Below are 13813 nucleotides of genomic sequence, written 5' to 3'. Positions count from 1 at the left end.
AGAAACAAGCCTTTCTGAGATCCAGTTCACTCATCTTACTTGTAAGTTTTAGGCAGAGACAGATTTTCTCCAGAAATTTATGTTTCTTCACAGCAATTATCATTCAACCAATGGTGCAACACTTGCCCACTGGGCACCTAAAATGCCCATCACATTTTTTTGTCCAGCTCTTCTGCTGTGAATCCTAATTTTCTTTTTTCCCAGAACACAGTTTCAATATTCTACGCCATTTTTAGTACGAGGTCTTGCTCTCAGAAAAGTGCTGTCATACAGTAAGATTTCCATATATCTGATGAAAAGCCATTAGTTTCAACATATGCTTATTTGCATATATATCTGTTTAAAAATCAGACTCTGAAAATGCCTTTTTTTGAGGGGGCAGGAACTGGCAAGCCCGCCAGTGAACTTTGTGCCCTAAGCATTGTCCTGAGCACTGATGCTATAAACAGCCCTGCATGCTCAGCAGTAGCATGAGTCACAGGCACCTCTGGACTCTAAAAAGGCAGGGACAGGGAGCCTGTGAGGCTGATGCGCCCACAGCCAGACACCAAAGCCATGGTGGCTGACACTGGAGCTTGATATCCTGGCTATTTCCAGCAGTTCTGAGAGAAAGGAATTGCTTATGAAAAGCAGGGTGGCAAAATCATAGAATATGCTGAGTGGGAGGGGACCCATCAGGATCATCGAGTCCAACTCCAAGCACTGCACAGGACACCCCAAGAGTCACACCATATGCCAGGAAGTGTTATCTGAATGCTTCTTGAACTCTGTCAGGCTTGATGCCATGACCACTTCCCTGGGTGCCCAACCACTTTCTGGGTGAAGAACTTTTTCCTGCTATCCAACCTAAACCTTCCCCAACTCATGATGGGAACGCTTCCAGATGCAGACATCAACCTCCTGAAGGACCATGCACAGACCATGACGATGACCCAGACCATGCTACCAGCCTGCATCTGCCAGCATTACCAACCTGCCAATGACCCTGCTACGAGGTCTGGTGAGAATATTTCCAGAACATCCCATGGAAGCCTCTGAAGGTAACCACAAGCCCAAACGTGCAACTCTTTGGACCTCTGCACCCAAACAGAATCACTGGAGATGGAGCGACCTCTGCTTGTACCAGCTGCAGAGTCATGGTGGAAGTGTGTTACAGGAGGACATCATTACCATACAAAGTCACCTTCCCATCTAGTAAAAGAAAACTACTGACTATAAATCTTTTAAAAGCTATTTTATTTACCTTGAAAGGAGAGAAACTGATTAGTTGTATAAAATATTATCATAAATTTCATGTAAAGCCTTCAGTCTGTTTGAACAAAAAAATACATTGTCACAGTAAAGAAATAATGAATCTGTTTAGGTACTGGACTCCGTATTCTTCCCCTTGCCAAAGGAAGAACCCTGACTACTGTAACAGACCTTAAGTCAGTGCACCCCAATGCTAACATACATTCTTTCTGTAAAACTCTGCAAAAAGTGAGAAAATAAACATAAGGTACTCTTAAAACTTCTGTACATTTTTCAGGAAGAAAGTTGAAGCTGTACTGAGTCTAAAAAACCCCTCGATATTATTTTAATACTCATTTACACATCAGTGTGCTGCTCGTAGAATTTTTAGTAGCTCTAGGATTAGCTTAGAATGGATCTTTTAAAAAAATCCTATTGTAAGTACTCTAGGGTCAGCTAAACAACCTATATATAAGCTACTTGGAGAAAATACTGGTTTAGAATGTTTATGCCATGAACATCATGCTTTTCTACCGTAACTGTTCTTAATTTAAGTAGCTGTGAAAGCTAAATTTCATAAAAATGGGTCATTTTAAAGCAAGACATTTGCTTATATTTAATCTACTAGAAGTAAAAAATGTGCTTTTGTTTAGTGTATTTTACAAAGCTTTTTCACTGAAGGAAAAATTCCAGTATCTGAATCAGAAACTTACAAAATATGACAAAAAGTTGAGTTTTGAGTTTTTTTGCTAGTTGCAACCATTCACAAATTGCCCAATTAACTGCCTTTTCAGTAAAATAAGGCAGATTGATTTTCCCAACGTGGGTTCACCACGTTCAGCTTTTGTGCAGATGCTGCAGTAAGGCCAACAGATGTCCTGTGCTTTTTAAGAGTTCAGGCTACTCTCACCTGGAACCCAGCTGAAGTCACTGAGCCTTCAGCTGCTTCTCAAGCTGTTTGGCTTGGATACAGTTAGGTAAAAATTTGAGGAAATCAAGAAAATTCTACATCATTAGAATTTTGAATTCTTATGTGTACCAGGTGAGCTTTAGGTTTGTGTGTTTGTTTTTCTTTTGAGATTTTCCAAGATACGAAAGTGCACATCAATTACTCTGCATATGGGAAGAGGCTTCAGCTTCTGGGAAGATTCTGGCATGAATCTCTGTGGGAATCACATTTCATGAAACTCAAACTGATGGACAGTCTAACTGCCCTCTGAAATTACACTTGAAAACTGCAAAATGCCAAGTACTGGTTTCAGTAGTTCGGCTACGTAACGATTTCACTTTGAATTCAGGCTGTACTTGTGAAGCAAGGCCCACACTCTGCAAGGCCCTCGACTGCTGTCCTGTTTAATTATGTACAGAGACAGAAATCTTTGCAGTATCTGGCCCCTCATTTTAAAAATTTGCAAGTAATGAAAATCTGAAAATCAAACCTAAGAAACAAAATTAGTGCATTTCATATCATGCTAGCTAATGTTTCATCTTTAGGCAGAAAGAATTCAATCCAAGGAGACTGAGTCGGCTTATATCAGTAATGCTGCAACAGGAAATTCAGAAACCTTGCAACTCTCTGTTTTTAGTCCTCAAAAATATATATAAATTAAATTCAGTAGCTTATATTGTATATATGCTACATCATAAGGTAAAGGTATCATGAAAGACATTTAACAATATAAGAAGTACAAATGCTTTCAAACTAGCAGTTTGGAATAAAAAGCAACTAAAAATGCAACTCTATTAATGAAGGCTGTAAAACAAAAACAATCTAAGAGGGCCAGCAGTGCAGCCCCTGGTCCTGAGAAGAATCTCACTTTTCTTCACTGGTTAAGGTATCATTTCCATCATTCAGCTTCTGCTTTTGCATTCTTGTTCGAGTAGATGCTACAAAAAAACAAAACAAAACAAAACAAAAAAGAATGAAATGAAATAATTTTCTTCAGAATTATTTTGGATTGATAATTGTAAAAATTTGTAGTGACACAAGGAATAGAAGTACACTATTCTGAATTCTAAATAAACCAAATCCCTCATTATAAAATAAACACCTAATTCTGCATTGCTTCAGCAATTCTTGTTAAATCTTACACATCCTAGAAAATTTCTTCCACCTGTTCACTCAAGTTCTCATTGTTTCTGTACCCTCACTGTGCTTGTTTTCATCCTCGAGGTGGGCAGATGGTCTGTATCACACAGGGAATCTTGCCTTGATGCCAGGCAGATGCTGTGGGCCGAGCAGTGCCCAGATGCCAGAGCCAGCTGGCCAGGAAATGCCTTTTCCCCTCAGTGACACACACTAACACCACCGGACATGACATAGAACTCTCCTTCTTAACCTCCGATATAAGTAAACACTGAAGTATTTCCCCTACCTTAAAATAAAGGAGAGGTGCCCGGACCCACATTCATACCTATCTTGATGAGTGAGGTAAGAGTTTTTAATGGGCAAATCTGCTCAGCTACATAGCTCAGATTCCACCAGACAGTGAGAATGCCTGGCCAGACAAAGTGTGCTCCTTCTCGGGAGCAGATAATACAACTCACATGGAGGGGGGTGAGGCCGATTTGCTTTTCCTGAGCTAGATCTGAGTTTCATTTGAAAAAAAGGAAAACTGATCCCATAAAATCTGAAGGAAATGCTGATCCACAGTAGAAGAAAAAGCAGTCAGACATTTTAGTACAAAAGACAGCAAAGCAACAAACAAAACTACATGAATGATTTTCCTGTGTATGTAAATTTCCATTTTGTAATCTGCATTTTTACAAAAACCGAGCAAGTTATCCCAAATGACATCAGTGTTGAGCAACATTTTCATCTGAGTAGGCCCAAACTGTTCTATCCAAAGCACTCACTGCTGTGCAGTTTATGAGGAAAATAATACTCACTCATTTCTGCAAGCTTTTGTTGGAACTTGGACTCCTGGGGTAGGTGTTTGCTGCAGACAGAAACCATATGATTAAGTCAATAAAAATACCTCTTTATCCTTGTAACCTAAACTTCAAATTGAGGTTAGTTCATTTCACTGTTATCGGTTTCTCTTACAGGTGCTGAATAAATCCTTCACTTCTGACATCAAAGCATCTAATTGAGAAGCATGATGCTACCATCTCTCATTTAATAGAGTTACCGATATCAGGAAGAAGTCAGGATGGAAGGCCCCAACACCTAAATACACGTAAGATTACTGGAGAGCCAAGGACAACCTCACCTTCCATCTGCTTCGTCTTGCCCCTCTATATCAAAGCGCAGCCTCTTCAGTGGTTTCGGAGCAGCACTTACTTCTGCACTGCGCTTCAGCTGGCTGTCACTGTTGCACAACATCTGGTTTATCTTTTGAAACTTTTCAGAAGTCTGAAGTGACAAGAAAATAGAGAAAGAACTGCCAATGAATCCTGAAACAATTCCAACTTTCCAGATTACCCACTAAAAAAATTAGGAGTTCTAAAAACTCTGGAGTTTTAAGAACTTTGTCTTCTGCCAAAGCAACTTTAAAACAAACTGCAACACATTTTAGAAGTGAATCTGGATATTTGGAAGGAGTTAAAAGAACTCTTCTGTAATTACTACATTTAATTAGACACACTCACTGGCAAGTTCCAGAGATGTGAGCAGGTTATCTCATTCCTCCAAAACTTACGTGCATTTAAGAGCAGACATTAAACATGTTAAAACTCACCCCAAATGATTCTCCAATTGACACCAAAATTCTGCCAAATGAAGAAGAGAATTGTTTAAGATTATGCTGCATTTAACAATGACAGAAGCATCCACTAATATGCAGAGCTTAGCATGAGGCATTAACAAGGTCCCTTCCTCTCTCTGCATTAACATTGCAAACTCATACTGTGCTTTACTGCAGTGAGATATTTCTCTTTGGGCCAGTGAATGCTGAATCACCAAATCAACTGTATCACACAGACAGAAATGAAATCGTGGCTTAAAAGAACCAGAGAACACACCAGGAAGACCCTTGTGTGCTGGGTGCTCATACAGTCATCCTTTCATCTTTCCCTTTAAGTGTTTGCTGATCAAAACCATGCAAGACATCAACCTGAAACACACAGTAACATTTAAACTTTGGTACACAGTGGGCCAGATGCACTGGCACTCACTTGATCCTAGTTTGAAAAGCCACTGGAAACTGGCACATTTGCTGTCATCCTCGTCCACTAAGAACTAGTGACCAACACTTTGAAATATTCTGTTCAGCCAACTAAATAAACATTTTGTTCCGAAAAAGTATTTTTCCTTTGAACAAGCTTACAAAGCTCATCTGTTTTTCAGGAGTGTGATCCAGAGTCAAAGCCAACAACATTTAAGCAACTAGGTCAGGAAATTCCTCTCTGGGGGCGTAAAAAAAAAAGGAAAAACAACCAACAAAAACCTCCTTGAGCACAACAGGAAAGCACTCAAAAATGAATAAAGGTTTCAAATAGAGGACAAACTTTTAACAGAAAAGATGTAACAGCCACAGACTACTGACAAACTAGACTGCAGTTTTCTAATTTGCTTCCACTAAAATCCCCCAAGTACCTTCAATTCAGTCAAAGAAACACTTGTCAACAACCTACCTCGACCTTGGAGTCATCTTTGTGGGTGATTGAAACCCATCAGAGAATTTGTGTGGGCTCCTCAAAGGTGAGATGTAGATGTTACTGCCAGCAGGGACAAGCCGAGGAGAGTTGGAAAACTGATGAGGGCTGGGAGGAATGTGTGGGATGGGTGACAGAGTAGGAGGCTATAAGAATAATAAAATAATCATAAGGTTTTGTTGTCTACATATTTCTAGTCCACTGAAAAATGAACAGAGCTAATGGCTTACCCTGTTGGAAGCATACTGCAAAATGTTTGTTTTCAGCTTCTGCATAAACACTAAGTTGTAGAAGACTATAATGGAGTCATATTGTTCTTCCCGGATAAGAACACGTTTGAAAGTCTACATAGGGTGAGAAAATCATACAAAAGTTAAAAATAAAAAAAGGAATGAAAATTTTACATTTGACAAACTTTTAAAACCATTCATAAAGCCTGTATTAAATAATAGCTAGGATGGCACATGGACTGTGTGCAAGCCACTGTAACTACTATTTAGAACTGTTCTAAACTGTTCGGGTTTTTTCCCAAACATGTATGAACACCAGTAGAAGCACCTATTTCATTAACTGGCACAGCCCCTTAGTGTGAACACAGTTCTAACTAACGTTTTCCAAATTTAAGCTCCATTTACTTTCACACACACACGTGTCAAACCGTCTAGACTGCTGTGCATGCCTTGGAAGGCTAAAAATACTCATTACTGACCTGATGTGGATAAAATAGTTCTATAGGCTTGGAAACAAAGTCTGGAGTTTAGCCAAGATCCACAAACACACTATGAGAAATTCTGCTACTCAAAGGATGCCTACAGTTCCTTTAACTGGTGAGGATTTTTCTACTGATTTAATTACTGTGTTGTGCAAAAATGTCATTACAATTAAAGCTCCTATGAAGAAACTTCTTAATGTTAGAATTAAGCTTGCAACTTTAATTCATACTCAGCTGTTTGATATATAACCATACATCTCTGTTTCATATCAAACTATATTTCTATTGAAAGCTTCTGCAGAAAGTTATCTGCTTCTCTTCCCTTAATGCTCCATGGGAAGTTAGATAACTCCTAAAGGAACTTGTGTTATTTTTGAAAATCCTATTAGCTCTACACATAAATCTTTCATCTACTCTCCAAATAAAAGCATAAACCATTATTTAGTATTTTTAAAAAAATGGAGTGAAGTTTAATTTATGCAGTATGTTTAAAAAAGATATTTAGTATTAGAGTCTGGTTTCTCCTCCACAAAATGGAGATGTCGTGAAGAAGTTTCTTTTGTATGTTCAAGTGTAGTTTATTTTGATTTCAGAGAAAAAGAATTAGTTTTTAGTATTTTTATGGAGGAGTAACATTTAAGAACTTCCATACCTCTTGATTTGTGTTGCAAAGCTCCTTGTATGCTGAAACTATTCTTTTAAATCGAAGATCTACATTCTTTACTTTGCATATGCCATACATGGAACACATCATGATCTATTAAAGAAACAAGACAAGACAACTGAAAATGTAGAAAAAGAAATCAGCTTCTTCATTTCAAGTTAAGAAATAAGCTTTCTGTTACTATTAGTGTTCTGTAAACTAGCATGCAATTCAACTTCATAAGAACTCCCAGAATGTAAGTCAATTACTGTTACCTCTATTTCTGTATGACAGTCAACTAACTGGAGCTGATAGTATCTTCTAAAACTCATTTCACATGCTGCAATTTTAGAGTAGAGTAACAAAACATTTATCAGCCACCCATGTTGTCTTCCCAAAGAAAATCATTATTTTCTTATGCAAACCACTGGAAATTGTGGTGTGTCTTCATTATTTTGAAAATAGATGAAAATGGTATCTGATGATGTCATAATGAGTAACTGCCAGTGCTTAAAACACTGAGATGAGAAACTTCAGTGTAAATTGGGTTCTCCTCTCAGTGATCAACAGAAAAATAAAAACTCAGAGTACAATTTCTAATGGCTAAAGAATGTCTAAGAAACATTTTGTTCAGGAGAGTCTTTTTAAGCTTTTTGAAACTTTTTTTGTTCATGTTACCTGGTCCAAGTGCCTGTCTCTCATTAGCTCATACTCATTTTGCAGTGTGTACTGGAAGAGGGTCCAGATCAAGGGTTCCAGGTCAGGATGTTCAGAGAGAAGCTGAAGGAACAGGGTATGTAGCCGACGATAGGCCAGAAGACACACTTCAGAAACAGAGAGGAAAAATAAACTGGAATTGTAATAATAGGAAGATACAAAATAATAATGCAATGGAGGATGGACAGCAACTGAACGTTTGCTGTCTCCAACTACAAAAACTACGAGACATCAAATGAAGGTAGTAAAAGCCAGCTTTAAAATAAATGGAAAAGATTCATACAAGAGATAGTGGACACATGGAAGGCCACACCAAACAATGCTGCACATGCATGTCTATGTCAATTCAAAAAGAGCCTGAACAAGCATTTAGAACGTGAATCTGCTGAGAGTTACTAAGCAGACACAGTTCAAAAGGCTCAGAAAAAAAACCCGATCTTGTTGAAGTCAAAGCTTGGGAAAGCATTGAGGGGAAACACTATCCAAGCTTGCCCAGTTCTTCAGCTTCCCCTGACACCTATTTGTGGTCACTGCTGGGAAAAGAAACACCCTCCATCTGAGCCCATATGGACATTCTTACAGTCAGTAGGTAAGTTTTTGGTTGGAACTTCCAGTGTGCAGAGCACACCCATTAACCTGCTGGCACCATTTTACCGTTTCCTTCGGAGAGTCTCCACACTGTTCACTAGAGATTCTACAATAATCTTTTAAGAAATGTTGAGCACCAAAACGGATAAATAACATAAGATAACTTTGCAAATTCAGCACATAACAGAAGCAACAAACCTTTTTTGTAGAACAGAGAGAGAGAGGTAGATTTTTGTGGTTTCTGTGTTTGGGGGGTTGCACCAGATTGAGCATCTGGAGTGGAATTAGCACTTGGAGGAGGTCCAGATGCTTTCTTCTTAGGAGATTTCAAAGGAGAAAGATAGCTGGAGATTCAACATATAACATATAGCACTTAACAACACAGGATAAAAGAACAATTTTATATGAGTAATACTTGCAGGAAGTCTTAAGAAATTAATTGCCATTGCAACCTGTTATCCTCAATACCTGATAGAGGGACTTATTTATTCCTAGGTAAATGAGGGAGCAGTTTGCAGTTGCAGGTTTGATGGGTCTTCGAAAAAGAGATTTCAGCATTTGATTTAAATTTATACGAGTAATTAATATCTGTAAGTAGAACAATTTAACAAACCCTAAGTACCGAGCCTAACAAAAAGGAAAACAGAATAAAGATGGATTTAAATTTTAAGGGTGATATTAACTTCACATTTTCCTAGATCTCAGGCATGCATGTCACTCACAGGTCTGCAGCAGTGTGATTATGTTGGGAAGGTGTACTGGGAGAAGTGGTCTCAGGCTGATCAGTTTGGCCTTCTCGTTCTTTTGACTGCTTGATAAGATCAAACAGAGGCGACCCCTAGAAAAATTACAGGAATACTACATTATACTAAGAATAGACAACCTCTCTAAGTGGATTTTGTTCCCTCTTCTATAAAACAATTCACCAAAATTTGATCCTCAACAGAAGATTAAAGCTTTGAAGTACTTCAGAACACTCATATTTTGCCAGATAAATCTGAACTATTAAATACACCAAGCATATTTTTTCTTATTTCATCAGCAATCCATCAGATACAGGATAACTGAAGATTTGAGACACAGTTGTATTCTAGAGTCCCTTACTACTTCCTATTAAATAGCCATTCCTGAAAAGAAGAGCAAACAATAGAAGAAAATACATAAAATGTCACATTTCAAAAAATAACAAAAAGCCCCCAACACCAAAATCCCACAAACAAACAAACAAACCCCCAGCAATCAACAAAAACAAACAAAAAACAATCAAAGGAAACCTCAACTCATTGGTGGCTGGAAGTTACTGCTGTACCTATTGTCATTCTATTTCTGCTACAACATCTACCCAATATTTTGCATATGATAATATACAAACCATGGTCATAACTCATTTAACTGCACTGGAGACTTTGGTCTCTGCTGTATCATGTTCCAGAGCCACCTCTGGCAAGAGTTAAAGTGACTCTGGAGACATTAAGTCTCTGCCCTCTTGGCCAAAACCAAAAACCATTCAGATTTGAGGTTAGTTATCAATACTTTAGGCAAGGCAGTTGGAATACATTGGAAACTAAGAGCTTGAAGTAGAAAGTGATGCAGAGAGAATGTAAGTGGAATGGAGAAGGTTCTGGGTGAAACAACATCAGCACTTCTGCTGATGTTAGTAACAAATGTCAGTCTTGCAGAAACAAAATCTCAGGCTGCTTGTGTGTCATGCACAGAGTAAAATTATGCTGAGACAACAAGATTGCGTGGGAAAATATTTTGGGACCATATTTATAATTAATTTTGAAAACAGAGGCTTGCTGGCCTCTAGGTTTTTTTGTTTTCTTTAGACAGAAGACTCATCCTTGAGCACAATGTTGCCTCTCAAAAGTGCAGCATCAGAACTCCTGAAGCAAGAGAGGAACATCTGATTAGCAAATATCTGCCTTCTTGCGGGGGGAAGCAGTGTCCATAGTAGCAACTGAGGATGAAGTGGGCAAAAACAAGGATTCACCATTTTCCTGAAATTATCTCCGCAAAAGACAGCAGTAAAATCAGTCAGCTCATTGTTTGTACACAATACATTATCAGATGGTCTATGGTCTACTTGAACCTACAAATGCACATTATTAATCCTAAAATGTGATGGCATAGATGACAAATCTGTAGCTACAAACAAGAGCACAGCACACATGTAAAGTATGAAGCATCACCTGGCTAAGACAGTAAGAAATGGCCCAGTAAAACTAGATTAGATTTATGAGAATTAAAACTAGCATTAAGACATTCCTCATTTAGACTTATTTCTAAAAAAAACCCAAAACAAACCAAAAAACACTTTTCTTTTGAAGTGCATCAAATAAAAAAGAGCAACAAGACGAGAGTGCTGAGATTTACAGTTTTTCACACCGTGCAATTTTTAAATTATGATTTTGGCAATACTAGCAGTTTCATCCCTAACATAAAAACATCAGTTACTGATTCATAACCACATAGTTGTTCCTCCATTGTTTCTCAACCAGTTCAGCTCTTGGGCTGGTTTGCATAATTTTCCCCTGCATTTAGTAGTGCGCACACTTTTCACTTTTTTCTCTCAGCATTGCACTTGCTGCAAGCACAGACACATTACCTTCTCCATTTCTCATTCTTCTGGCCTCTCCTTTTTTATTATTCCTGCCATTCACTACGCTCCGAAGAATCCAAGTTTCTTTCCCAACACAATCACTAATTTATTGCTGAGATATCTTGACTAAGAGTGAGCCCTGCTTCATTCATTTCACATTTTAGCTATTTATGACTGGGAAAGTATTGCTCTTAATGAAACATCAGTGGGAGGAAAAAGGGTTGATAAAGGGGAACGAGAGGTCTAGGAACAGAAGCAAAAATTACTATTTTTGAGTTAGCACTTGAGACCAGCAGTTCCAGGTCCTCTCTCATCTCTGCTCTAATTTTCACTATTCCAAGTGTGATTTCATTACATGAAGTGAGGGGACACAGCAGCTTGCTACCCATGGAAGAGATCTGCTTACTTTTTCATAATTTCCACTCCTCCTCTTCTACCTGCCAGCCTTGACAATCAGTTGACCTCCATTTAAGTGGAGCTGATGCACTAAGCCAGCAAAAGTTAATAGAGAGAGAAAACCCAGATTTAGGTCCACTCCGCAGAGAATCACAAGCAGAGCCAGAATAATCAGTGAGAACAGACAACGTAGCAACATTGTGAGCAAAGCAGAAAAAAAAAGAAAACAAAGTACAAGATGTCCCTCATTAACTGACAACAACCTGTTTCATAAACTGATTTGGCAAGTGAAATTTATCTGACAGGAATATACAAAACCTACTGCTGCTTTCCATCAGTTAGATGAGCCACAGTCAGCAACAGGATATTCTTTCTGCAGAAACATCTACTTGTAGAGACCGAATAAAGACGCAGTGAAGTGAGTCCAATATTTTTTGGCTCCCACAAATACTAATTGACCCTATAGTTTAAAACATGGCAAGATAAAAGGGGTGTTGCAACTCAGCCGGCCCCAGCAGCACAGAGCTGCCAGCATCGGTGATGGCAGGATGTGAGACAGCCTGATTCAACACATGCCCTTGGGGAAACCACAGCTCTGTCACCTACGCTGACTGTACAGGCTTTGTTAGCCCTGTGGCTGCATAAGCAGGAAGAGGGCATTTAGTATTCAGACCTGGTGAAATTTTTGTTTCACTTCCACCTTCCTTTCAGACTTTAGATGCAGCCCTCTGTGCTCTTTCCCCAGGGAGCCCCACCACTCTTGATGGTACCTTTCCAAATGCATGGTCACATAGTTGGAGAAATAGGTGCTACACTGACAAGACTGGTGCCTTACAAAAAAAGTGTGTGCCATAATGTAGAATTACATAGGGACAAGTATTCTCAAATGCAACTACCCTCCACCCTGAGAAACTGATGGGTTTAATTACAGCCTTGTCTCCTCTCTTTATATCTACTCATGACAAATAATTCTGTTTAGTGAATTCAAAGCATGCTGTGCAGCTTGCAGGGAGTTTTCAAGCTCATCAGGACAAACTTCAGCTTTAGACCCCCTATTTGATATTCAACACTCAAATGAGCAAAGTATAACTTTATTAACCAGGCAATTACTAGTCTTCTAAGTAACAGTCACAAAGAACTTTAACCCCCAGGTCCAGCTTAATTGAACAGGAATGTTTACTGGGAACTTGTTTCTGAAGTGATGTTATTCACACTACCTTTTACAAATTTTATATTGCTTTTTAAAGCTTTTAAGCAGCACTAAAGTGAATAGGTCACCTCCAATGCATTCCCTTCACATGAAAGCTGATTTGCAGTTTTTACTTTAATTTAATATTCAGTAAGTGATTAATGTTACTAGATGCAGCTACAGAATAAATTTCACTAATTAAGCAAAATGCTGCTTTTCACTTGAGGCTTCCCCTGTGATGGCTAAAGAAACCCCATTTTATTAGTGTAAAAAATGAAGAAAGCAATGAAGGCTTAAATTTTCTCAGGGTCAAAAGGCCACTGGCATCAGAATGAAGAATAAGATTGAAATTTGACTCAGTCCCCTCTCACACTACCCAGGGCTAACTAAATCTCCAACATTAAATCTGTGAATTAACTGGGGCTTTGTTAAGCGAAGCTCTGTAGGATGCTTCCCTGCAGCAACACCTCCATCACAGGCATCTGCAGTGATTTTTCCCCCATCTGAAAGCTCCTGTCATGGACAAAACAGGAAGAATTTCTTGTTGGCTAATCTTTATTTGGCTACAGTGAAACTACGGGACACACAGGTGCTTCCAACCTTCCCAATCCTTATGTTGGCTTTATCCCAACAACATGTTTAACTAGACTTTGGTTTCCATGAAAAGATTAAACAAAATACCTACATCCTTAAACATGGAGAAGAGCTACCCTGGGGTTTAGGTGTACTCCACTTACCATAGGGAAAGACCCTGAGCAGCTTTAGTGCTATTAGCAGCTCACAGGATTTTAAAAACTGCTTTTGTCTTTGTTTTCTATAAGCTTTATGTTTTTATTCTTTATAATAATTTCCTAATATATTCCCAGGTTTTGGTTATCTGTTCACAATAAATTTTAATGCAGTGTTTAGCACTTACCTATGCATATATCTCAATGCCAAGGTCCCTTGGCTGTTTTTTTTTTAATTTATTTTTTTGGTTTGGGGGGGGTATTTTGGTTTTCAAATTATTGTTTCAAGTCAATACACTACATAATGTTAAACAATTTTCTTCCTCATAATGTGCTAAAAGATGGCTGTGATTTACAAGGCAAAACAATGCCAGTTTAGAACTGACAGCTTTGGAATGGAAGTGCAAGGACT

General features: G+C 38.5%; 1 protein-coding gene across 1 annotated transcript in view; it reads right to left on the bottom strand.

Annotated features, from left to right (window-relative positions):
- Positions 1-1221: 1221 nt before the first annotated feature.
- The window catches only part of RB1 (RB transcriptional corepressor 1), a 72824-nt gene continuing 60232 nt past the window's right edge, over positions 1222-13813 (bottom strand). Inside the window, exons 18-27 of the mRNA XM_027890812.1 lie at positions 9209-9324; positions 8685-8830; positions 7860-8005; positions 7191-7295; positions 6057-6170; positions 5806-5972; positions 4911-4941; positions 4443-4585; positions 4120-4169; positions 1222-3117 (exon numbers count right to left, since the gene is read on the bottom strand). Coding sequence (XP_027746613.1) covers positions 3044-3117; positions 4120-4169; positions 4443-4585; positions 4911-4941; positions 5806-5972; positions 6057-6170; positions 7191-7295; positions 7860-8005; positions 8685-8830; positions 9209-9324 — 1092 coding nt within the window. The 3' untranslated portion in view covers positions 1222-3043. The remainder of the gene's footprint in view (positions 3118-4119; positions 4170-4442; positions 4586-4910; positions 4942-5805; positions 5973-6056; positions 6171-7190; positions 7296-7859; positions 8006-8684; positions 8831-9208; positions 9325-13813) is intronic.

The sequence above is a fragment of the Empidonax traillii genome, unplaced genomic scaffold (genome assembly GCF_003031625.1).
Source record: "Empidonax traillii isolate 1590-97213 ecotype Southwest subspecies unplaced genomic scaffold, ASM303162v1 scaffold298:size702513, whole genome shotgun sequence".
Classification (NCBI taxonomy): Eukaryota; Metazoa; Chordata; class Aves; order Passeriformes; family Tyrannidae; genus Empidonax; species Empidonax traillii.
Note: the sequence above shows the minus strand (reverse complement) of the source record. Positions and strands in the feature narration are given on the sequence as shown.